Source organism: Pomacea canaliculata, linkage group LG3 (assembly GCF_003073045.1).
Source record: "Pomacea canaliculata isolate SZHN2017 linkage group LG3, ASM307304v1, whole genome shotgun sequence".
NCBI classification, from domain to species: Eukaryota; Metazoa; Mollusca; class Gastropoda; order Architaenioglossa; family Ampullariidae; genus Pomacea; species Pomacea canaliculata.
In genome coordinates this window covers 39,694,269-39,719,977 of record NC_037592.1, presented here as the reverse complement: position 1 = coordinate 39,719,977, position 25,709 = coordinate 39,694,269, and the positions used below count along the sequence as shown (strand labels likewise).

Here is a 25,709-nt window from a genome sequence, read left to right as displayed (position 1 = left end):
CCAGGAAGAGGTTGACAACGTTGTTCACAGGCTCATGTAAGTAGAACATTGTTTACAGACTAAGTAGAATATAGAATAAAGGAAGTGCTATATCAGGCAGAAAAACAAATTTTTTATTTTATTCTCTGAAAGATTTATTTGTTTAAAATATCTGTAAGGGAATATAGTGATATAATTTTAACATTAATATATTTCTAAATGTTAGACAAAGTATACAGGGGGAGGGGGCGCTTAATAAAAATATATAAACTGTTCAAGCATTTATATGAGTTAGGGCACCAGCAATGAAGCTTTTGTGAAGAGTGCGTATAAATATCATTGTTCTTAAATATCCCAATGTATATAATTGAAATTAGATGGTATGTTGACAGAATTATATTAGAAGCAGCTTTTTTAAATATATTATTGTAATTTAAAAATGAACAATTAACATCAGTTTGATATTGTCTAAATGAAATATATAAAATGCATAAAGTGGCTTCATTGAGGTTCAGTGAAATAATAAAAAACCCGAATAAAACTGCAACAGTAAGCTTAATGTATCATCCATCATATATTTGTGGTTCATGCTTAAAAGCAATAATATATTCAGCAAAAATGTGCCTCATTTTTGTGTTCTTTATCTTTCAGAGAAGAGGCAAAAAAGCTGAAAAAAGAGGACCTAAAGATGACTGTACTTCCGATGTATGGCAGTCTACCAGCTTCAGAGCAGGTAACTTGCCTTAGTACATGAGCAGTCTTAGAAATGAATGTCATAGATGAAAACAATTTGATTAAGCGATCAATGTCACTGCTTCCTTCTTGGTAAGGTATCTGTTCAGTTTGTTGTCCCTTTTACACTTATCTACTTACATGTTTATTTTAGGAGAGTTTCAGTAGTAGCATTAGGGGTAATATTCTTTCTTTATTTTTTAGGAAAAAGTTAAACTCATTAATTAATTTTATCACTTAACATTGCTTCTCTGCCAACAGACAAAACATTTATTATCACCTGTATTTTCTGTTACAGATGAAAGTGTTTCAGAAGCCCCCTCACAACTCCCGAAAGATTGTTGTGGCTACAAACATAGCAGAAGCTTCTATAACCATAAATGGAATTGTATATGGTGAGTGTTTTGTTTCAGGTTTATTATTTTTCCAAACATTTAGATTTAGTTTTTTTGAGCAGCTTTTATAGCCATTAACTAAGATCCTTGTACTGCTGGCAGACGATTTTGCCAGTTAACTGCTAAAATGAGGCATAATACAAGAAAGCTTCCGGTTTAGTCACATTCTTTTTACAGCTTGCCAAGACTAACAGCAATCCACCTATCCACGTCCTTGTTTTCAGCATTTTACTTGTGTTTTGCCACTGTCTGAGCCATTAATATGTTCCACACCATTGCTTCTAGGGATTAGTTAAAATTAAAGCAGGTAATTGTGAAACGGACCCACCAGTTGTTGATAGATTTATTTTCACTTTATAATCAATCTGTAGGAAGAGGAATTTCAGTGTGATGAAAGAGTGCGAAAAGGTAATGATATCCAAAGCAATTAAGGAGGCAAAAAAGAACAATTAAGGCTTAGGGGAAGGATAAACAGTGAATGTTTCACTGCTTAAAGAATTATAAAACTTTTTAAATTCTTGCAGTTGTGGATTGTGGCTTTGTGAAGTTGAAAGCTTATGACCCTTCATCTGGCGTGGGTGAGTAGGACTGGCAATGTGTCAATAGTTGCTCATATTTTTAGTCTTCTTTAAACCAAGGATGAATATTTAGGTGTTGACTACATTTTGCTCCACTAGTTTGTGTGTATGCATCACCTTTTTCTCTCTGTCTCTGTTGGTGTTTTTGATACATCAGGAATAATGTTAGAAGACTACAAGAAAAATGAGTTTCAGAGTCAGTGAGCTCTATCTTTAAGTCATCTTTGAGTCATTTGTTTAAGCATATTACAAACATACGATAAATTATGATTTTCATCCCTGATGGCAGTAAGTTTTGTTTCAGAGTCTCTTGTTGTAATACCAGTATCCAAAGCATCAGCCAATCAGAGAGCAGGACGAGCTGGCCGTGTAAGAGCTGGCAAAGCATTTAGACTTTACACAGGTGCAGATTATTCAAAGTTCATTAAGATTGTAATACAGATAGTAAGGCTTTAAACATTTACTGGTGTCCACATTATTCAAGTTCACTAAGATTTTAATGCAGATACATATCAAAAGTAAAATTTGTCTGCAGGTAAATCGTGAAGGTCACAAAATTAAAATTCTGATACACATGGTAAAGCTGATAATCTTTATATTATATAAAATTCTGGGAGTTTAAATAGTCTGAATGGTTAGTGTGATGAACTGTGAAGCAGAATGTTATCAACTTAAGGCCGGCTAGAAAACCTTACTCAGTCCATCCTGCCCTGAAATGGGTACCTGATTATCAAGGGAGATAAACGCAGCATGAAGGAGATCCACCTTCTACATTTGATGTGCTGGTGAACTACTTATATTTGCAGTCCCTTTGACAACTGGGCCTTTGTACCTCATAAGATTGGGATATAGGGTTATCAAAGCATTATAGTGTACTTACAGTTCATGCCATTTGAGGGAAGAAAGTTTGCACCAGGATTTACTTGGTGGCCTGTCAGGATAGCACATTTGTGTCACATGAAGCTAAAAACAACACCAATAATAGCAATTCCAATAACAATAATAGCAATATACAAAAAAAGGGAATAAGCTGTTTGTTTTTTTGCTAATATGTAGACATTTCACCATACACTTATGCATCCACTTCTTGTTTGCAAAATAAAGTATGATGGTTTTTAACAAGCAGTAATAAATTAACAAATCAAAAGTCAGACTAAAAATGTGTGTCCCTGCAGAAGATGACTTTGACAAGTTATCAGAGGCCACAGTTCCAGAGATGCAGCGAAGTGACCTGGCACCTGTAGTGTTACAGCTGAAGGCTCTGGGCATTGCCAATATTCTGAGATTCAACTTTCTTTCAGTGGTGCCTTTTATTCTCATGCATCAACTGTCAAAGAACGAAACATAATGGCTCTATAGCTCTGTTCATTAGATTTATTGAACATATCTGAACCCGTTACATTTCTGCAAGATGCTCATTTTTTTCAATTTATATTAGATAAACATGATTTATTTATTTAATTTATATATGACTTGTTTTGTCAAGGTTTTAGTGTATATGACATCAGGAATTTTTTTTTAATATCTGCTGCATATATGAGACATACCTTGAGAAAAAAATTAATGTAATGCATTTATATTTACATATGCCTTTCACTTTTCTAGCCACCTCCTGCCCAAAACATGGTGAGAGGTCTGGAACTCTTGTATGCTCTTGGGGGTAAGAAAGGATGTTTTCTAGTACATCAGCCTGATGTGTTATCATTTATCTTAGTGTAAATATTTATTTAGTACTCTGCTTAAATGTTAATACTTCATGAGACAGAATGGGTACATGGCTATGATGATTTTCAAGAGACTTAAAATAATCTAACTAGTATGAAGTGTCAACACATAAATATAAAGGAAAACAAAATGTAAAAATGGTTATCATTATAAATAAACAAGAGAGGTTTTGCGTTTGTATGCTTGTAACATTTAACCCTGGGCATCTTTTATTTTCATGTATTTGCAAATTCAAGTGGAAGTGCAGAGAGACTCATGTTAACCGTAATATAGCACTTGACTGGAGTGGGTTGCTGCTAACAGTGTGTGGATCAGCAGTCTAGAAATGAATAATATAAATAAATTGGCCATGTATTTTTTTTTTAATTTTGTGGTAAATGTGAACTGTTAAAACAGATAGAGTACTGACAACATTCAGCAGACTTTTTATTGTTATATCCTTGAAATAACTTTAAAAATCTTTAAATATTATTATATATGAGAATTTCTGTCTTTAGCCCTTGACAGTGTGGGAAACCTGACTTCACCCCTTGGTCTACAGATGGTGGAATTTCCCCTGTCTCCCTGCTTTGCCAAGATGCTGCTTGTGTCTGGTCAGTTCATTCTTTTGTTCTTTGGTGCAGAAGCAGCATTGTTTCTTTCTTCACAAATCTCTCCTCCGATTCCACTTTTACCTACCTCTGTTGCCCAGTATTTTCATTCTCTTATACAACACCTGTAGATGGCTCTGACATTTCTGTAAGTCATTGCCATCCTGCATGTAACTGCCTTAATATAATCAAGACTAGTAGTCATCTTTTTTTTTTGTCCTAGTCTGCATGGGTTCTTAAAAGTGTTTATATTTTTTCTGTGTGCATCTGATGGTTACCAATTGTCTAAAGTATACATTTAGAAGTTTTTTTTTTTTGACACAGGGGATTATGAATGCTCTGAAGAAGTCCTTACTGTAGCTGCCATGACCCAGATACAAAATGTCTTTGTCACACCATCTGGGAAGCGCAACACAGCAGTATGATGCTGTTTATTCTGTTTGCTGATTAAAATATAAATATAAACGAATTTGCAGACATGGCTGGCAAAGTAATTCAAAACTATTTCAGTGATGAGTGCTTTATGTTGGAGATACTTTATAAAAACAAAGTTTTGACTAAGAGTACAAAATATTTAATGATGAGTTTCTCTTCAAGTTAACCATTTAAGCACAATTTCTGTCAACAACTGTTTGTCTCTGCTGGAAGCAGCCCAAAATTCTCTTTGAGAATGAGATTCAGTTTCAAGCTGATTTTGAATCTGCTGTTAAGGTTTTTTGTGTTTTTTTTAAAAAAAAAAATTGAGTCACTCCTTTTTACAAATACGCTAGCATGCTAACAAAGTACAAAAGTATGCTTTTTCTTACATTTAGGCTTTTTTTTAACAGGACAAAGAGAAGCGCAAATTTGCTGTGCTGGAAGGCGATCATGTGACACTTCTCAACGTTTACAAGGCCTTTATTAAGGTAGGAGACCAGTATTTGTCGGTTATACACAATATTTTGCTCTCGTAAGTACAAAAAAAAAATTATATATTTTTTTCAATCCCGATGACAGCCTGGTTGTTTGTGCAGTTTGGCAAGAACTCCAAGTGGTGTAGTGAACATTTCCTGAACTACAAAGGTCTTAAGCGAGCTATTGAGATTCGAGAGCAACTAAAACGACTCTTACTCAAGTTCAAGGTGCCGCTTGTCTCATGCCAAGGTCTGTCTTTATTTCAGCATATGATGTTTTGTGTTTAAGTGTGGTGATAAATGTAGAATGACATGGTGAGAGAGATACTTATTGGCATGGCAGGTCGGTTTTTCAAACTTCAGATTCCTTTTCACATGCTTTCTTTTTGCAATTTTTCTGTTTTCTTTTTACTTGTACTCTTTTGCAGATTTTCTTTCTATTTGATAATTGTAGATACTTAAGTTTGCATTAAGAGTGCGTTTTATTAAGGGTTTTGGCTTTACTTCATCGCAAGATGCTAAGTTCAGAAATCTGAAGAAAAGACCTTGATCACCACTACCACTCCATTCACAATGTAAAACATAACCTGGCCTTAAACACATACATTACTTACGTTGTTCAAGTTAGTGGAAGAGCTTTTAAGCAGTGAGGAGGGCTGAGTTGCTTTTAACTGCTTAGATTATTGGCTGTTTTATTTATTTGAGGGAGAAAAAGTCGGATATATGGGTGTTCCTCTTGTAAAGTTGGGCACGGCTATTACAGTGCATGGCAACAGCATGCGAAGCGTGCAATAAGTCTAATTTTATTCTCTACACTAGAGAACATTTACTCACTAGGACACAAATAAAACAGATTTCAAGGAGTCGTTAGTTGGTTTATTAATGAAAAGCCGGATTTTCTCATCCATCAGTCATCCACACCGCTTATAATCTTCTTCTGGGAGTCGCCAAGTTGCATTTGTGGCTCGTATGCTAAGCCATAGACATCGTGCGAAACTCTCGCGACGCCCCTAGCGGTAATGTTACAGTCACGGCGCGCAAACTTTCTAACTTCCTGTTGGCTTCCTGTTGATGTAAACATGTCTTTGTCACAGTCCGCCCCTCTCTCTCTCCTTTCTCATTTTTATGAGGGCCGCAGATTAAAAAACGAAATCAAAAACAAATAAAATTACTGTTTGTCAAAATCCAGATATTTAAATGTGTAGAACGCAGAAAAGCCTTTTAGGTCTCAGATTGAAAGAAAAAATTAAAAAACAAAATTGCAACTCATATTAACTGCAAAGAACGGAAGCAAATATAAAAAGTCTAATATCGTGTACAGAAGTGTTTTTGAAGAAGTAGAAAACTATCTTTATCTAATTGCTCATTAAGCTACCTACAAACCATATATGCATGCTTGCATATATGCATAGATACTAACGTACACAATTCTTTAGATCGTGCCGAAAAAAGTGCAACATGCGTTTGCCATATCAATCTTGTATGTTTGCCTTTCAAACTCCCATGATGCCATATCCACTTTAAGGACACCACGATAGGCGTACATATGTCGTCAAGACCTCGATTTTGGAAACTTTTGCTGAAGCCTTGATGCACTGCAGAAAAGATTTTTGGAATAATTATGACTGTGGAGGTCACGCCTGCATTATAAGATTGAGGACTTCGTCACGAACACAGCATAAAGGCGGCTTTTTAGTCGAGGCTTTTTCGCCTCGCCACGAAATCCTACGCACTGCAAGTCTAAAAAGGCAAGCCATGGAGTCATGGGATACTTTGGGGGAATCGAGATGAGATGGAGGGTGAGGTGGAGTGTGATGCATTCGTAGTTATAGAAGGATCATGGCGACTTTTGAATCGAGGAAGAGATGACGTAGAGAAAAGGAATTATTTTTAAGTGTGAAATATAAAGCACTGATGTAAAAAAAAAGCTATATTTCTTGAAACAATACCCATTACTCTTAAAGTGCAAGTCTGCGGAGTGTTATCCTTTCCTCCTACCCCTCCCTCCACATCTCACACGCACACATCGCACGCTGTGGTACACTTGTGTTGAATGCCTACAGTGGTCAAGCACACAAACACCTGTCCACACACGCGCCGAAAGGCAAGGTAATGAACCGAAAGCTTCCTCAGGCGTCAGTATAGTGTACTGATTGATAAGTCATTTGAATTTAATTCACCTATGGTTGAGTTTGATATTTACATATAAAGCCAACTAGAAATTACGGCGGTTCTTTTTTTTTCTTTCCATCTGAAGGCAATATTTGCCTTGTCTGACAGATAAATGAAAGTAAACGGTTGTTTGTGTTTTTAAGTTTTATGTTCTGACTTGTCGCCGTTCTCGTCTTTTTCCGGTTTCTTTATGATTTATTATCGAATACCCTAACGTCTATTCATTCAAGTCATCGAAGCTGTGTAGAATAGCTTCATTATCTCTTTTTACTTTCTCTCTTGCCTTTTCCAGGTCTTTCTTTCCCTTCATATTTCCTTGTTTTACATGTTTCAAAAGGAGTGAGCTCAGAGAGAACGGTGCCATAAATGACACAAACACTGAGGAGGTCGTGAAGATGATTATCGAGTTGCTTTTTTTTCTATAAGCTGAGAATGATGTTGGGAAAATGATTATTCTAGTCATTTATGTGTATCTATATCTGCTAGCCATTTATCTAAAAATTTTGAGATAATGAGACGTTTAGGATTAGTTGTCTTTCTTCAAATGAGGTTTTGAATACAATACCTAAGCTGACATAATACCAGTGAGGATTGTCGAGGTTTGATTTGCGAGCTGACACACAGCATAGGAAGGCTTTCCAAGCTTATAACTAATCCTTAAAGAAGTTCTGAATCTTCACTGTCCAATAAAAATTATAAGAGGTAGTGAGCAGTTATTTCGGCCCACAGCGAAAGCGAATTCGTCCCAGCAATGTGAATGAAGTCTGTGCATATTATAATAAGAAAATTTAAAAATTCAAGTTCACAGTAAAATAATGACAAAATCTCTTTAATTTAAAAAATTGTTTAAGAAAACAATCATGTTTATATGCCATTGTAAGATACGTTCTTTGCAAGCGTATTGCCAAGCGACCATTTGTGTTTGGTAAGATGGTGGCTAATCTTATTGGCGGCTGAGCATGTGTATCTATATTGTTCGAACTACGCACGGCTCTTTTGGTAATATTTGATGTTAACAGCTACTTATTTCATCGGTGATCGATTCATCTTTTCAGCTTGGGACGATTTGACTTTCCGGTCTTGGGACAAAATGGACAATGCTGGGACGAATTGACTTGCAGTGGGGTGAAATGACCGGTGACTGTTATAAGATACTGTACCACATGTGCAGTGTCATTCAGAATTTTACTGCAATTTTACTAACAAAGTGTCTTTAAGGGGAAATTAATTAAACATTTTCAGCGTCAGTAATACAGCAATGTTGGCTGGGTTGGTGTCTGTATCCACATTGAGCATGACTTGGCAGCTTCACTTTAATAACTCTTCACTCAGTAACAAGCAAAGAAAGTGCGACTTTCTGCTTTAATTTATTATCAGAACATATAAGTTAATTGCTGAATGTGTTATAATTTTTGTGTGTGACATTTTGGCTGGGTTGTGGAGGAGGGTGGGCACAGCACTTGTCTCTCGCCTAGGGTGCAGCACAGCTTCATGAGCACCGACCCTGCCTCTGGCACACTTGATGCTTTTGTTCATTTTTTCCTTCATGTTTAAAAGGACTAGCTTAATAATTTCTGTTAACGCTTGTGTGCGGTGTTCTGTTTTGTTTTGTTTTTGGGAGTTTTTTGTGAGTCTTTTTTTTTTAAGCGCTTTATATCTCGTCCGTTTCTCATCACCGCACTTATTTACTTCAGCTTCTGGGAGCAGGAAGGAGAAAGAATTTGAGTTGTGAGACTTTATGCCATTGCTCCCTACATTTTGTCTTGCTAGTGCGGCCCTGATCTCCCGAGTAGCTCTCAAAATATTATTTAGTCTGTCATGGCTTCCGGGACTTGAAACGAGGCGCGTTGCTAATGGGACAGCACTCTCGCGTCATTGAACTTTTGACCTTTCCTGTGAGTGCTTGTTCTTGTCTGGAAATATGATTTACTTTGCCAGCTGGTCACATAAAGCAAAGTGTTGGCCAGGGCCTTTTCACTCAGAAGTTTTTCTTTATTGATAATCTCGCAAAAGAGTCCCTGTGGCTGAGATGTTCAGGGCTGAGAACTGACCATCAGTAGATGTTCGGTATCGTCTGTGCGTGCACCCAGCTCTGTGATTCTGCCGAGTCACCATTCATTCAGTTAACACCATATCCACTCGTTTTTCACACAAAAGGATAGTGAAACAAGCCTTTATTGAGCAAGCAAGTTTAAGCGTGGGTGTACATTGTGGTGAAATCTCACTTTTATACAAGAACAAGCAACAAGTGGAAACAATGTGGTAACGAATGGGACGCCAGGGGACGCTGCTGTCACTTATAACACTGAAGAGATGAAGCCAGCACGCGTAAACTTAGCGGTAACCGTAAGAACAGTCTATCCCAGAGGATGAACACAAACCCATAATGCTTGGATGATGGTTCTCGTGTTGTTTGCTTCTATCCCTTGCAACGATACGTTTTTTAAACACTAAAGACATCATCGGTGACCACATTCAAACATAGTGATCAAGAAATGTGACAGCTGTCGCTTGAACATTGAACAACTAAATAAGCATTCAGCCACCGAGATCACAAACTGATGATTCAGGATCCCTTTCGTAGGACAAGGTCCGATTTTCCTTTTTCGGGGAAAAGCTGCCTCCTATATTAAGCGCCATATCTTGCGTTTTACAATGTAAGATGAAAAATGTACCGCTCAGTTTTTATATGAGCGTGAAGAAACTTGGAACAAAACTTGTTATTCAAACCATTAATTAAAACAAAACAAAAAAAAAACAAAACAAAACAAACAAGCAAAAAAAACTTACAGTATGATGGACAATATGTTCTCTGCATTGCAAACGTTCCTTTGAAATATTGAAACAGGTCTGTGCGGAAATAGATGTCCAGCTGGTGATCGAGACCCTCTGAAAACAATCCTTCTCCCCTGTTTTCTTTTAGGTTAGAATACAAGATCCAGGTCATAAGGGTACGGAAATCCTTGCGGAAAAACTAGAGGATTCAAGATAGCAGACAAACGACTGTCCGCCAATAAACCACGGTACTATAAATCCACGCAAAATGAATACACAGTCTCCCTCAGGCAGGCTCTGTTGAAGGTTTAGCTCATCATGATATTTGTTACTGGACATTCACATACTGTATTGGCACATACTTGCAAGTGTACACAGACAAATATGCGTTCGTGTGTGTGGTGTTTGCATTTGACACACATGAGTGCATGTATATGTGTAGTGAATGTTGTATATTACACACAATAAATTATAGATTATAAACGACAAATTGTGTAATAGCAATAAACATATCACCATGTGGTTCATGTACGAATATTGTATATATCCAAATAAGTATCATTACCCTGACCGTTCAAAAATTATTTTAACGAACCCATATTTCATGCCCATGGAACAGTTTAATTTTTTATGCAATATCTATAGGTCTAAACGCTCGCTTGCGCACCCACCCACACACACAAATCATTTTACATCTTCCTCAGACAGAACATTTACTATTCTTTGCACTCAAAATATTACAGTTTACCACACAAAAATATTCTACTGCTTTTCACACACAATATTTAAAGCTTCCCCACGAAATATGTGAACTTTCCGCATGAGATCATTTACAATTCTCGTACAGGACATTTACAGTGTTCTCTTTACGGAACATTTACTGCTTCCCCCATAAACACCATTAAAAATGTTCTTTCCCCCATGAAGAACATTTACAGCTTCCCCCATGTACATTTACAGTTTCCACAAACAAGAAATTAACAGCTGTCCACATTCAGATCATTTGAAAGATTTCCTCACAGAACACACAGTATCTGAGCTTTTCCCTGACAGAACATTATAGCTTTCACGAGCAGAACATTTACACTTATAAAACACTTTCCTGAGATAAAACTGTAACCATTTGGCAAAACCCAGCATTCGCCACACTCCAGTAACTTTTCATATATCTAATGCTGTGTGAAGTTCTTTTTACCTTCTGCTCGCTTCTTGTATTTCTTTGCCTTTCACACTTATACTTTCATCACATCCATTCTTACTTGTACTTAACAGTAGATAAAAATAAAGTGTCTTACACAATAAGTGTGTTACACCGTAAAGTTAATTTGTTTGGTCATTAGAATCACTCTAAAGTGTCTTTAAATGTTCCCCAAGAAAGGGAAGGACATTCCTTCTGTGAACAATCTCTTGGTACATAAACAACTAAAAACATCGGAGTCTGTCGTTACATGAGTGCACGTCCGTTACATTCAAGTTAGATCTGTGTTCACATGATGCCATCGTGTATTAGCAGGTGTCTATCACTTGTGTCTGTCTTGTCTACAAACTCTCCCGCTTCATTGGCTGTCTCGCCTTCAGACATCCGCTTGATCGGTTTCGATTTTGTTGTCTCTTGTTCCTGTGACAACAGTAAGCTCCTGTACTTTCTTGTAATACCATTGTTTTTACAGCTTTTATGGTGTCCAGGTATTCTTGTATCATCCACTTTCCTGGCCACTTGTCCTTCGTTTTGTCGTTTAACGGTGTCGATCTGTAGAAACTGCTCCTCGATCATCGAGTTGAGGATTGTCTGTTAAGGCCGTTCTTAACCGAATGAAAGTGTAACCGAGTTGGGTAATAAGTTTTACATAACCATCATGCAAAAACGTTTACCAAATGTGGTCAAATGTTTGTTCATATCTGTCCGGTTAACTAGACCGTTACTGCTTCTTCTTTGGAGTGGAGCTAATCTCAGTTCCGGGACTATCTTCATTTACTTATGTGCTGGTCTGAGTCGTGGAGGTTTTGCCATGCGAGGTGTCTTTGCTGGACATGGAGCTGTTCCGAACACAGATGGGCTTCCTAGCGTTGTCGGTGACATAAATGGTTCGGTGGTCGAGGCGAAGCGTTGCTCGGCAGCAGTTGCCATGGCGACGTCTCCGTGTCAGCGCCTCCACCCAGCGCTTGAACATGCGCTTAAGCACCGACAGAAACTTGTCGTTGAAGGCCGAGTAGAGGACAAAGTTGAAGGACATATGGCAGAGGACGAGGAAGTTCGAGGTCGTGTTCAAGTTCAGGTAGAAGCTGGACTTGTAAAACACGTCCGTGGGCTGACCTCCAGCAAAGATGGCGTACGCCACGTGCAGGTCGCTCAGCGCCGACGGCATGATGCAGACGATGAAGGAGAAGACGATGGCGATGAGCGTAATGGTCAGGCGACTCTGCTCCCGGCTCCACTCCGCCTCCATGTTGTTGCGGATGTGCATGCGTTTGCGCACGAGCCGCGCGCGGTGCACGGCAAACACGAGGTAGGAGTTGGTGACACACAGAATCGCCAGCGGGTGACACAGAGCTAGTGCGACGGGTGGTGCTTGGGGGACGTGAGCTCTACACCATCATCTGAAGAAGGGCAAGGCGTGGTGCTACATGCCGCGACATCACGCCCTAAAGAATATTCCTAATGTACTAGAGATAAATAAAAAGAAGCCTGCTCTTATTACAGACCATAATATACTTCCTCAGAGATCGCACTCTAACCAAAAACTAAATTAAAATTAAAGCGTTAAAAATAGTCTACATTCGACTAGAATTAAATGTTTGTGGTTTGGTATGCATAATTTTCTTTTCTAGTATTTTTTTCTTGTTTTTTCCCATGTATAATTTTAATTCTCTAATATAATATTTTACGATTACGCGCCAAGAGAGTTATAGGACCACACGGCCAGTATTACACCATTTCCAAATGCTACCTGATGGCCGCAGATCGAAACAACTGGTCACCAAGAAAAACATGTTTCTGCCAGATATTTCTTGTTTAAAGCGATAGCACTTTTGAACAGACTTGGCAAATGAAGCTTAGTTTTCTTATCCATGGCATATAACACTTGATCATGTGGTCATGTAGCATTTGGAAATGGGGATGTAGCGGTTGGAAGGGTTATAATAATACTGACACCTTCTAGTCTTACAACCCTGATGTATGGATCAGCTAATGGTCTTTGTGGACAGCCAGTGAGCTTGCTTGCAGTCTTGCCCACTTATGAAGCCATTCTTAGCCTTGATATAGAGAACGAGTGCTTAAAATAGTTCTGATAATATGAAAGGCTGGCCGAGGGTAGGGCAACCATCTAAATCAAAGCAATGACGCTGTCTGCGCCCTGGGAACCTTGTCCAGTTCTCTGCTCAGCGAAGCCGCCTAATATTGTCGTCTGCCGAAGCTTCATTCAGAGGCTGTAGTTTTCTAGCAATTTCCGCTAAAATTAGAAAGAATACTTTTCTCCTTCTTTTTCTATTTTGGCCATCAAGTTATGGTCTCATCGTCGTCAAAAACAATGTAAGAAAAAAATTGCTTAGTTTGCTTACTGTCCTCTTCTTTCCAGATGCGACAGTGAATCAGACCCAACACAGCCTATTCTAGCCGACTAAAAACTTTCTAGATAAAGCAAGCAAAGCATGTCATGTATTTCAACAATCACAACAGCTGGGCGGGGATGTGTCACAGTAAAGCAAGTTAGCATAATTGTAATATCAATTGTCCAAATGTATTATTGTTGTTTACACCCCTTGGCCTTGAATAAACAGTCTCTCTGCCCAACCCAGTCCCTCGCCACAAATTAGGATTTAGATAAGATATTCCACCCAATGTTTGTCGCCTAATAGCTTCAATTGTGTGAGTTACCTGTATGAGGGTATGAGTTACCTGTATGAGGGCGCTGTTGATCCAGGAAATGACGATGTAGGCTTTGCTGAGGCGGAAGGTGGTGTTGGTAGGGGCATATTTGTTAGGCTTCAGCAGGACCAGGCGATAGAGGAAGAAGCGCGGAATGTTCAGCAACGTCAGCAGCGCCACGATGATGCAGACCTTCATCTGAAACACGTGGTCATGCACGTACAGTGCCCGGATTCACGAGTACTTATAATGGTCAAGTCAACATAGACCAGGTTTTTTTTTTTTTTTTTGGGGGGGGGGGGCGAGTTACTTCTTGAAAATGTTTAGATAAAACCCATTTTCATCCAAATGTGTTCCACATTTATATTTCTTTTTGACAAAGGAAATAATTTCTCTCTCCTTTCGCCCACCTTTCTTTTCACACTGTCTTCTTCGCCATTCAAACCACGTCTTCATATTTACGGGAGGGAAATGTGCATGAAGCAGACGTTGTTGATCACGTGGTGTGGCGCATGCGCAGTACCTTAGCTGCACGGCGGTCGCACGTAGCGCGGGCCCACAGCGGGTAGCACACAAAGAGGAAGCGCTCGATAGTCAGCGTCGTCGTCAGCCACATGATGGAGTTGGCACAGATGTTGATGGTTGGGTAGTAGATGTAAATCTGGAACACCTGAACAGACGGCCGTGCAGTTATAGTAGGGTACTTCCTGTTATGAAATTTAAGGGCCGCCATTGATGTCTGTTGGCTCGGGGTAAAGCACCTTCGACCCCTCTCCGCCACCACCACCACCACTTCTTCCCTTCCACCCCCCGCTTATGCTCTATGCTTCTGTCAGGGCTGTGTTTGTTTAATGCGTGCGTGCACGTGTGTGTGGGACATCAGTTTGTGCTAAGTGAACTAACATGAGCGATACACTTTTGAGAAGAGGAAAATATTTTTTTCTAAGAGCGTAAAACTAGGGCTGAAAAGACACTTGCCAGCCAAGACAAGTTGAAACGGATGATGAGGAGGAAGTTCGTGAAGATGTTGTGGATGAAGATCATAACGAGGTTGAGTAGGCACAGCACAGCCATGGCCGACAGGTAAGTGTATGGCGATTCCTTCAGGCATCGCTCCGACAGCACCCGGAGGTTGAGGCAGTTGAGGACGACGCCCATGACGCAGACGACGGGCACGGCGTATTTACTAATCGTGGGGACGGGGAGGTTGGTGGGGTTGCTGAGCAGGCTCGTCAGGTTCCTCCCCTCCTGAAGTTTCCCGACGGAAAAGTTGACCAACGCTGTGTCGTTGTCGAGGGCGGAAGGGAAAGTATTTTCGGCGAAAAATGGACTAAAAGAAGCTGCAGTCGTCGTCAGGATGTCGACTGACTTGTCGTAGTCGGATCTGTTGGTGCTGCTGTGCAGGAAGTCGTAGGGTTGGTCAAACTGGCTGACGTTGAAGATGGACGGCATGGTTATGGCCGCGATCACTCACTTGCTGCCAAAGGGTTGCGAACTCTGAAACACAGAAAGCTGTGAAAACATTTTGGAAGAGCAACAGTCATTTTGTCACAGCAGACCCTCGCACATTTCATCGCCTAATACTCTGTGCGGAAAGGTAAGTAATCGGGTTAAAAGCTTCCAACAAGGAGGTTCCAATAGTTTGAAGGATCTTGTTATCCTTGTTATATATCATCTTGACTTATCAGTGTTAAGTTCTTGGCCAAAACTGGTAGCTTTTTATGAGTTCAATAATTTTAAAGGCAAGTTATAATAAAACAATTTATAGATAGATAGACTTTAAAGTTTTTTGGGTTTAGTGCATGTTATCGGTGACTGTGACGAGAGACAAAAAGGAAGCTAAGTTCTTTTAGTGTCTTCATGGCGGTGACTGGCACAAGAACAATAGCCATGGTGTTTTAAGATACAGGTGTTCTGGAAAATCTCAGCGTTAGAGACAATCACTAAAGTGGTGTGCTTCGGTTTCCATCACAGATAACGGGCCCTCGATGACTTTTTTTAACGTACGGCTGATGGCATTCTGCAAAGTACTCCTTGCCAGTTTGATTCCGGTCATATATCCTTGGCCCATACACTGGGCAGCAAACTTTTCGTAGTCGAACGACTTGCTGGGAATGAATGCTCAACCTGATAGAGGGCTGGATACAGAAAAGTGAGGGGAGAATGGGCACCGCCCTCACAAAAAAAAAGGCAGACATCGGAGAAATATCCGTTTTTAACACCTCACTGTCTAAGGGACGAACTCACCTTTACCTTTTGTGTGCACGCGCCTTGTTGACGCTCAGATAATTGCAGTTGTTGCCATGTCCTCTTCCCCTCCACGAGACGGTCAATAAAGAACGATCGGCTGGTTATTTTCAAAATGAAAACATTTCCACTTTGCAGTGAATTGAATGTCTCAGGAAATTGGCGGAGAGACGGATGGGCAGCCATAGAGACCTGGTTTACAGAACCTCTGGCGGCAGTCGGACATGGCGCATCCTGGAGTCTGCTGGCCCGTAGTGTCACTGGACTACTGGATGTAAGGCTGCACACTTTCTACACTTTATTGGGCATAGTGGGAGTTGTCTCGATTACCAGACAACAGTGGTCTCCCCTACAGACACCATGGTTCTTTGGACATTCTGTTCATCCCTTGGCCAAAGTCTTCATTGCCTGTTGGAATGTTGGGGTTAGGTTCCTTTGTCGACTGGATGTGTTTTATTATTTTAGTTTTCTTCGGCCTTACATTCTCAACATCGACTTGACCTTTCTCCTCCAAGACCATAATTGTTTTTTTCAACTGAAGATATGATAGTGGCTTATCATTGTGCTAAATAATCCGCCTTCAGAAGCAATAAACTTGAAAGGGTGACGAAGGGGAGGGTGGAGTCTGAGCCTCCGGAGTAAGGTACCCGGACGATGCTTTCTCTGTGAACAGGTGTTACAATCCAGAGACTGCCTCTTAATGTGATGTGAAGCCAAGACACCACGACCATGCTCACACCGGCAGGTGTCGCACGATTTATAACCTACCTGCTTCAACAGTAGCAAAACAGACCTGTCCTTACCTGAATATACACCTGTTCTCAGGTACTCAGCTGCTCGAGCCAGTGCAATCTTCCGTGTGCCCATAACGATTTCCGAAGTACTAACGACCTAGACCACATGTTGCTGTATCGTGAAAACATTGTGCACCCGGACTCCACCTACTGAAAACATTCTTGGCGATACTAGCCTCTTGTGGCTTAGGATGCAACAGCACTCGGAAAATGTTCGACACGGAATTTATTTTGTGGACACCAGTCTTGTTTTTTTTTTATTCCTTAACTCATAGCCCAGCTCAACACAAAAATATCTTACCTAAATTACCAGCCTATTTCCGCATGTGTACTTATCCAACCGCTACATTATTCAAGATGTCGGACACACACACGCCAGTTGAAGCCAGAAGAAACATTCACTATGCACCAAAACACTAGCCATGCAATGTGGCGCATTTCATCATCGACCTCTTGTATATTCCTTTTGCCTACAGACATTTTTTTCGGAGGAAAGAAAATAATGAATAGAGAAACCCCACTGAGATGAGAACGAGCCTCACTTGTTCAGAACAAATGTCAAATTCCATTTCCGTTGGAGAGGGGAGGGTATGAGATGAAGAATAACAAGTGTTTATTATCGTCCAGCGAAACTGAAATGGTTCGGTCATATTGTCCGACATGACACATTGAGCCTGACTGAGGAGGGCCGACTGTCTCAGTCTCTCTTGGCCTTTGTCCGTTAGTTTGTGTCAAGTTTTGTGTCAACTATTGACCTGTGCATCTGTTGCACCATTTGCTGTGTCTCTGAGTTGATTTCTGTCTGTGCCAAATGTCTGTGTGTGGACCATTTATTTCTTTGCCACATCTGCGCCATCTTGCCATTACTTACATCTCTATCTGTCCACCGACAGTGTCCATTTCAAACTGATTACTTTTATGTTTGAATGTTGAGATGTCACAGCAATCTTTGTCCATCAAAGTAGGTCTAATATGGCTGACACTGAGCATCTACCCCCAGGAAGCTAAGAGTGATGCTCTAGTAAGAGAGGCCACTCCAACGAAGACTGTGAGGAGCTTCCATACAAATAACTGTAATAACTGTCAGCTACTTGTCGAAGCAGATGTTTATTGACTTCACGCAATGGCGAGGCTGAAGACCGCATCAATGCTGATGTATTCACATTATCAACACGAGCAGCTAACTACCGGGGCACTCAAGGCTGAAACCTGCTTCCGTTATTATTTTCTGTTTTTAATTTTTATAAACGTTTTGAACCGGTCTATGATGGTAAGGTCAAGAGCTACATAAATCAAATTTATCATCGTCGTCGTCGTCATTTATATTCATCATTCTTGTTCTGATAGGAGTACGATGTCAGTATGTGTGACTAGTCGAAATTAAGCATGGATCACTGTCCACACTGATACAATATCGGAGTACAACCACTGTTTGCTGGCCAGCATCAAGCAGCGAGCGCCATCTAGCGTGAAGACATAATTCTCTGTTATTCCCAGAAGCAGTACAGGGACAATAACGAGGAAATGAACAGCTCCAGAGAAAGCTGCTAAGACACATTAGTTGCCAGACACTAAGCATGATGCTGAGTCCTGAGAAATACCAGAGACTGGGGGTTGTGGGAGGAGGGGTAGCGGAGGGTCTTGCCTTAAAGTGCAATGAATAAATTTAGGAAAGAATGGTTTGGCAAGCTGGCGGTTTTGAGAAAGAGGCAAGAGAGACTCGGGGTCGGAAACATGGAAAAAGTGTTTCTTATCAGTAATGCTTGACCACTCTCAGAAAGGAGGCTATCAATGGAGTATTGGCCGCGAAGGTTTTGCACTTTTATGGCCAGTGTGTGGTGACAAGCGGACCTGAGCAAGTCTGTGTGGCAGGATGTGTGTCTGGACTTGGTGTCTGTAGTGCTGCATTCAGTCTACAAGTTTTGTGTTGAACATTTTTCAGGAGTGTGTCTATCAGTTCACGTTGTACTTATTCTTCTGGCGATCACAACAAACTAAAATTTATACGACATGACTTCTAGCAAATATGTTTCCTCTTCATAATTATCGACTTTTGCGTACTTTTTTCGTTCATTCAATTCTACAGCAACATTGTGTTGAACAGCTCACAGCCTTTTGACGGTTTCGGTCTTCGTTTTTGTGTGTATTATTTATTTTGATTCTATATTTGTATATTTATTTTATTTTATTTATACTTTTTTAAAATTGTGTCTCTGCTTTAGTGGAAATATACAAACAGAAAATCTGTTTATTATTCTTAAATGTGGAGAAAGATACTCAAAAACTGTTATTAGTAGTACGATACTTTTTAATTCAGCTTCTAATGGCTTATCAAAATTTATTTGCTGCTTGTAAATTATTATCGCCTTTTCCAATCAAGTTTAAAAAATGATTTTAATTGTGGCACCAACATAATTATCCCTCGTTATATCATCTACACGCAGTCTGTTACTAGTCCCAGTCATCTACCCACCAGTTACCATCATACTGAAGATAATCTGTGGAAGATGTTAAATAAGAGAACTTACTGTTGCCATGTGGCAGTGCGGAGAAGCTGGCTGTCTAGTCGTGGTGCCGGGTGTGTTGGTGTTGGTGTTGGAGACAGGGTACCTGTGACACGGAGCTCAGAGAGCCGCTGTCATGGCCGCGTGCTTGTGGCAAAGATTTTGTTGGCGGCGCGTGAAGCTGTGCGACTGGCCGCCAGACGTGGGCAACGACGCCCTCACCGCCATCAGCAGCCAGTCACAGGTAGATGCTGCACAGCGCCGCCACCCGCCCGCTCACCACCTGTTGCCTGCTGTGCAGCAGTGCGGGAGGGGGACGTGGGGGAGACAAGCGAAACTCAGGCAGAATAGCCTCCCCTGTCATGGCTAGTGGGGGAGAGTGGTTGTCCTCGTGTAGGGACATTCGTGTGCAGGGAATATTGTTAAAAGAGATTGAACATTTCAGATTGCGATTATAGTTCTTTTAACGAGGTTTTAACGCATCCCTCCTTGTTTTATCACATATTTATTGGTTCTTTCTTACACTCGCGCGCGCACTTACACATTAGTCACTCATGTACGGACACATTTTTGCCGCACAGAGTCTCGCGCGCACACACACACACAAACATGTTCTGAATTCTGTGTGTGTGTGTGTTTGTTAGCGCGTCAATTCGTTTTATTATTATTATTATTATTATTATTATTATTATTATTATTATTATTAACGATTGAAACAATCTACGTCCATGTTTGTTACTGTGCTACTACTGATGACATATGTGGTCTTCTGTCAACTAAATATTTTCTATCCTGTAATAGACTTCATGAGCAGCTTTTAAGACAGCCACCCCTTAAAATGTGTAATAAACAGATCATTGAGCAATTTCACTCTTCCCATTGTTAAGAATAATTTAGTCGGCTGTATTTCGCAGTTTAACGCTCTGTAACATCCAGTTTTTTACACTCTGTGAGAATTTACTACAGAAGATCTTTCAGGAGAATGTGTCTTCCATTGAAAGAGGTTTACTCTCGCGGTATAGTCAGGGTGTGGGCAGTGGATAGCCACGTGGTTACAGCGCTGGCGTCCAAACTAGGAGCGCCCTGGTTCAATGCTCGACTAGCGCAACGAGCTTCCTCCAGTCGACTCAGAGGTTTGGGAAAGGTAAGGCAGGGAGGAGAGAAGACGGGCACCGCCCTCATGTTAAGTTGACCTCAAGAAAAAAAAACACAACGACCTGAAAAGGTTAAGGGATGACCCCTGCAATGGTCAGGGTGGCGGATAATTCACCGGTGGAAGGAGCCAGCAGGAGCAGCTCCGTGTCAACTACTCACGCAGGGTTTTACATCGCTAAAGAATTTCGTTCTCTCCTCTTTTTTTCACTTGAACAAAAATATTTTTTGTTTGCCTTTGAGAAGACAAATAATGTTGTGATACGCTGAAATATTGGGTGGACAGCAGAAGTTGGGTTACACTGTATGGGTAGACTGGATTACCCGGCACCGCCAACTGGGGAAAAGAGTGATATTGAAGCTTAATGTAATCTCTTTATATCTTATAGTAGATCGGCTGTCTGTCTTGCTTCTTTGATTCACTCGGCTATAATTTTATTCTTTCTTTCCTTTTTTTTTTTCTTTTTGTCGTTCACTCTTTCGTTGTCATTTTCCTCTTTCCTCTTTTACTCCCTTTTTTCTTCTAGTTTTGTTTTTAAACAAACGTTATTCTTGAAAGAGGATGAATGAATACGACCAGATTAATTTTTCCTCGATTTCAATAGAAATACATCTACATGAAAAATTGTTTTATTCTTGGTAATGTCTAGTAGAGTCTGCTAGCAATGCCTTGTTCCCAATATCTTGATTGATAACTCACCTCCTCCCCTTCTCAATCGCTTATATTTGTTTCATTTCAGTTATCTGATGATACATGTGTATAAGCATATATATAAGCATATATATAAGCATACTTATTTTAGTAATAAGATCTTTGTGTGTTGCCTTTTTTTTTTATAAATATGTAAAGTAAGACATGTAATTGAAATACTTCTGGTTCCTTTAGCTCCTTCCTAGCCACCATGAGACTTGGGTGTGACTCGTGATACGTTGGTGGTATTGTCAGCAGGCAGTCGGTGATGTTTGTCTCTCATCCCACAGCTGCGGTGTTCATCGTGACAATCAAGGCAACAGTCAGCTGCAGTTCCTGCACTTTAACTCCCTCTCCCTCGACAGGCTTCTTTCAGGGAACATTGATTGCCGGCAAAATGAACACTTCCGTTTCATTCTTGTATTTGTCAGCCAGCTATTTCTGCTGCATTGTGTTCACCTCTCATTTTCTTCATTGAAAAACTGTTGCTTTTTCTTGATAAGCTGCGTGTGGCCATCACACAACTAAGACTTTATCTCGGCTTCCGGTGGCTGTGATTTCCATAATGGACCCATCGCTTCTTCTTACGCTTATTTACGGCATCGAGAAATGAAAGGCTTGGTATTTCCGAGCGGAAATTCCTTCATAAATACTGGAGTTGTTGTCAGATACCCTTTGTACCACCAGACGTGGAGAACATTCTGGTCTAAAGCTACTAGAGACTAGCGACCGTTCAAAAAAGCAAACAGCCTGCCACGCATGTCCACCAACGGAAGCGATAACGGTGAAAACTGGACGTTAAAGTTTGAAATGTTTCTGTCCTGTCATTTTATTTGTTTTGTTCCAAAATATTTTTAATTGTCTTCTGTTTCTAAAATATCCTGATTCTTCATTTCAGGGGTTTTTTTCCATGAATATCCTCTTTCTTCTTTTTGAGCTTTTCCAAGGTATTCACATTTCTCATTTTTTGTTGTTTTCCTAAGTATCATCGGTTTTTTGTTTCGTTCTTTTTCTGAGAGTCTTCATTCTTCATTTGAATCATTTTGTGTAGTCTTATTGCTCATTTCCTTTTTTTCAATTCTTCATTTCCTTTAGCGCACGAACAAGGTATAAATTGTATTTTTAAATATGAAAAGACCAAAGGTGTTATAATGGCCATGAAATGTGCCTGTGAGAACAGCAAATGATGTTTGTCATCCTTAGCCTATTGTCAAGTGGAAGATGAGCCTGTCACAGGTGAGAACTCGATGTCAGTTGTGTGAGTTGAAGGACACTGACCTGAACTCCCTGTGGCCGCCTCTAGAGGCATTACCGTTATATGTTCTCACTGACTAACACGCTGGCTACCATATGCTGTGGCTCCTCTCCTGCCTCCATGTTTAACAGGCTGTCTTTTCTCTGTCTATAAACCTTCGTTTGTCGGCACATTATCGTACACTTGCTGAAAATTGGCACCACACGGTTAGGCATGGACCTAAACTATGGAGCTCGCTGCCATTATCAGTCAGAACCAGACTTCCGTATTTCAGGGGACGAAGGTACACGAGCACATCATTTTAGGTGTAGGCATCAGGTGGACACAGAAGTGAGATAATCAGACTATTCGGAGAAACAAACATATATATATATATCTCGGAACCGAGATACGAACTCCCGACGTCTGATTTTCACCGTTGTGGTGACGGGCGCTTTTTGCCACTGCGCCACCAACTGCCTTCGCTCGCCAGGATTGTTGCTGCAAGTGCTGACGACCTCGAGAAGAGGCCCCATCAGTTTGGGTTTGTTGGCTGTAGTCCTGAGGTCCTCTTGCTCGAGGGTTTTTCCCTCGCACTTTCTCATTACAACAGATATAACAAGATCTTCCGGTATCTTCTCATTTGCATATCTTTTGCAAGTCTGCTGTCAGAGTGCAGGTCTCGCATGGAGATGACAAGGGATTGCATTAGCCTCGTTTTAGAATAGAGCCAAGTGTTGTTGTCAGTCGGTTTGTTGCCAGTCGGTTCCATGTGTGGTTCACTCCAGTCAGCGCGATTGGCGTCGACACTATTCTGGATCACCTCTGGTCTTTGGCTTTTTCTCTGTCGAGGGCTGTTATCGGATGTCAGGGGGGTTTGTTTTTACCCCTGCTTGCATTTTCCCCTCCATGATGCAAATGGTTTCTCAGGGTCTTTGACAATGCTGACAGTTTATTTCCCTTGCCAGATAGCCTGTCAGTGACACAAGCTGGTGCTAACTGAACCTTGGGATTTGTTTGTTGTTTTTTGTTTGTTTGTTTTTTGTTTGTGTTTGTTTTTTGTTTGTTTGTTTTTTTGTTTGTTTGTTTTTTTGTTTGTTTTTGTTTGTTTTTGTGGGGGGTGTTAACAGTTAGCTCTGTTGTTAGACTGTCGTTAATGTCTCAGGTTCTCTCGATCCTGCCTGCCGCACTCTGTCCCATGACCTGTTACTGTACAAAACTTTCTTGAATCAATCCATGATAACAAATTACACCATTTTAAAATGTTTAGTACGAGCATTGTTTCCTCATTCAAGAAATACGAGGAAAAATAAAGACGACAGTTTTCTGATAAAGTGCATGCATTCACATCTTGTCGGCGCCTGCACGTGACCAGCATTTGCGTGCTTGCTGCGCAGAATCTTTTTATTTTTTGTTTGTGTTTTGTGGTGTGTTGGTTTTTTTTTTAAGATGGCATGCTCCGTCTCTCTGGAGGCTGAGCAGGGCGAAGTTTGTTCTTGACTCGGCTAAACTTAATGTGAGGGCGGTTCACGGCGCGGGCAGTAGGCTGCAGATGGACAGGTATAAAATCAGTTTTGCCATGGCTTTGACATCTGATGACCGCAGCAAAACTTTTAAGTGCGTCCATGTCCACATTCGTTTACGCAAGATTGTTTATCTAGTAGACTTTTTTTCTTAGGATGTTAGTCGTTTGCCTTTGAGCATCTGTTCGATTCTGATCGTTATTGCGAAATAATTATAACTCCTTGCTGTGTTTGAATTTTTTGCTGCGGATCCAGTCTCATATTACTAAGTGTTTATCTGGAGTTAGCGCTGATCATTGAATCACTGCCGATGAATATTGTCGTCGCTGTTAGTCGAAATGTCGTCGCTCGTCACGTCTTCAGAAACCTTCTCTACATATGTATGGCCGTGCAGAGCCTGGCAGTTGTTGCTAAGGGTGATTTGAGACCCGGATAATAGTCCATGTGTCGGGAAGCGCCAAGGCGGAAAAACAAGACCATGGACAGGTCCATCTGGACTGTCTGTAGGCGGCGCTGCTAAACGGACAAAGACGTCGAGAAGCGATATCAGACTACACACTAGTCACGTGTTGAGTCCGCAGTTCTTCATCCTATTGCCCGGGGTCTTCAGTATGTCACGTGACTGCCATCCCGATGTTATCCCTGCTCGGATTTGACAAAGCTTTAAAATAAAGCATTAGGAAGAAAAACTCGCTTTACGAACCCGGATGGACATGCAGACCTCACTGGGACATGGTTGTCTTGTCAGGAGGGCGGTCATTAGTGTCGAAGCAGAGGTCACTGGTGTCAGAGTGGGATTCGTGTGTTTTCTGATTAGGGAGTTAGTAAGTGCAGCGTGTACATAAATGTGAGTAGATACAGGTTGACAAGGACACGGGGACACAGACACACACACACTGACACAGCCACCCTCGCGTGCTAGCGCTTTCGTGCATGTGCATTTATGTAAGAAATTTCACTCACTCAGTTCTCCTTCATTTGTATCGAATCATTTTTTTTCTTGAGTTGTTTGTGCACATCAAAATATTTCCTTTGACATCCACCCGCCCGCCAAAAGGTCAAAACTGGAATTGCCGGCTCGTGACTTGAATGCTTTTCGTTCTTAGGTTGTAACTGTGTTTATATTGCTGATCTCAGAACATGGCAGAACATAATAAAACACAATGATTATTAGTTAGTAGGATTCTGCTTGGAGTGAAAACTTTTTATCTGATTTCTAGATTTGTTAGTATTATTACAGGTAACGACCCCTGACCTGTCTTATATTGTTAGTACTTGTTCTGTCTTACAGTGTCGGCTTAGTCACTCTCGTCTTATTCTACTTACCTGGTTTACATCGTTGACTATGTACATGGGGAATAGTGGGCCTCCCATGTACCTCCAGACTTGTCTCACACTGTCTACATTCTGCTTTGTACCTCGTATCTTGTATCTTTTGTACCTCTTGTTTATACTGACGAATCTGTACCTCTTCTTTTGTCTTACCCTGTGACTTCTCTGTCCTGTCTTACAATGTTCCACTCGCCCCGCTTACAAGTTCCACTCGCCCTGTTAGTTTCTCGTTCCCTTTCTTACACTGCTCCACTCGCACTATCTGACACTGTTCTTCGTGTCCTGTTTGAGTGTCTACTACCAGCCTTCCTGTCTGACAGTCTGTTGTCAGTCTTTCTGTCTTTAACTGTTTACAGCTCACTCACAACTCATTCCTCCTTTACCGGCTTCAAAGACACTGTTGTGCGTGACTTCTGTGTATGAAGACAGGTTGTGGAGAAGGAAGAAATGCCAGATTTTAATAGTTGCCCCCAAGATGAGCCAGGATATTGGTGTCGTGTTGCGCCAATCAGAAGACACTGCGCT

General features: G+C 40.8%; 2 protein-coding genes across 4 annotated transcripts in view; one reads left to right on the top strand and one right to left on the bottom strand.

Annotated features, from left to right (window-relative positions):
- LOC112559327 (probable ATP-dependent RNA helicase DHX35) overlaps positions 1–25,709 on the top strand; it is a 37,238-nt gene that overhangs the window by 5,325 nt on the left and 6,204 nt on the right. Inside the window, exons 12-22 of the mRNA XM_025230460.1 lie at positions 5–36; positions 631–712; positions 1,010–1,106; positions 1,631–1,684; positions 1,989–2,087; positions 2,860–2,984; positions 3,290–3,344; positions 3,907–4,002; positions 4,324–4,418; positions 4,827–4,904; positions 5,013–5,142. Of these exons, the coding sequence (XP_025086245.1) occupies positions 5–36; positions 631–712; positions 1,010–1,106; positions 1,631–1,684; positions 1,989–2,087; positions 2,860–2,984; positions 3,290–3,344; positions 3,907–4,002; positions 4,324–4,418; positions 4,827–4,904; positions 5,013–5,142 (943 nt within the window). The remainder of the gene's footprint in view (positions 1–4; positions 37–630; positions 713–1,009; positions 1,107–1,630; positions 1,685–1,988; positions 2,088–2,859; positions 2,985–3,289; positions 3,345–3,906; positions 4,003–4,323; positions 4,419–4,826; positions 4,905–5,012; positions 5,143–25,709) is intronic.
- Positions 12,972–19,730, bottom strand: LOC112559329 (probable G-protein coupled receptor B0563.6). 3 transcript variants are annotated; one of them, XM_025230467.1, is made up of 4 exons: positions 19,277–19,730; positions 14,686–15,204; positions 14,231–14,377; positions 12,972–13,905 (listed from the first exon to the last, which is right to left on the bottom strand). In XM_025230467.1, the coding sequence occupies exons 2-4, from the start codon at positions 15,157–15,159 to the stop codon at positions 13,549–13,551; spliced, it is 978 nt and encodes a 325-aa protein (XP_025086252.1). In that variant the 5' UTR covers positions 15,160–15,204; positions 19,277–19,730; the 3' UTR covers positions 12,972–13,548. The 3 variants fall into 3 exon arrangements, 2 of the variants coding, with proteins under 2 accessions (XP_025086252.1, XP_025086253.1); XM_025230468.1 differs by lacking the exon at positions 19,277–19,730 and adding an exon at positions 15,955–16,492; XR_003098321.1 differs by having other exon boundaries at positions 13,778–13,905; positions 14,118–14,377.

Excerpts from the sequence above, each read along its gene's own strand:
- LOC112559329 (XM_025230467.1), bottom strand. The coding sequence starts at position 15,159 with ATGCCGTCCATCTTCAACGTCAGCCAGTTTGACCAACCCTACGACTTC. Across the intron at positions 14,378-14,685 it reads GTTTCAACTTGTCTTGGCTG|GTGTTCCAGATTTACATCTA; the intron begins GCAAGTGTCTTT and ends CCGTCTGTTCAG. Across the intron at positions 13,906-14,230 it reads GCGACCGCCGTGCAGCTAAG|ATGAAGGTCTGCATCATCGT; the intron begins GTACTGCGCATG and ends CACGTGTTTCAG.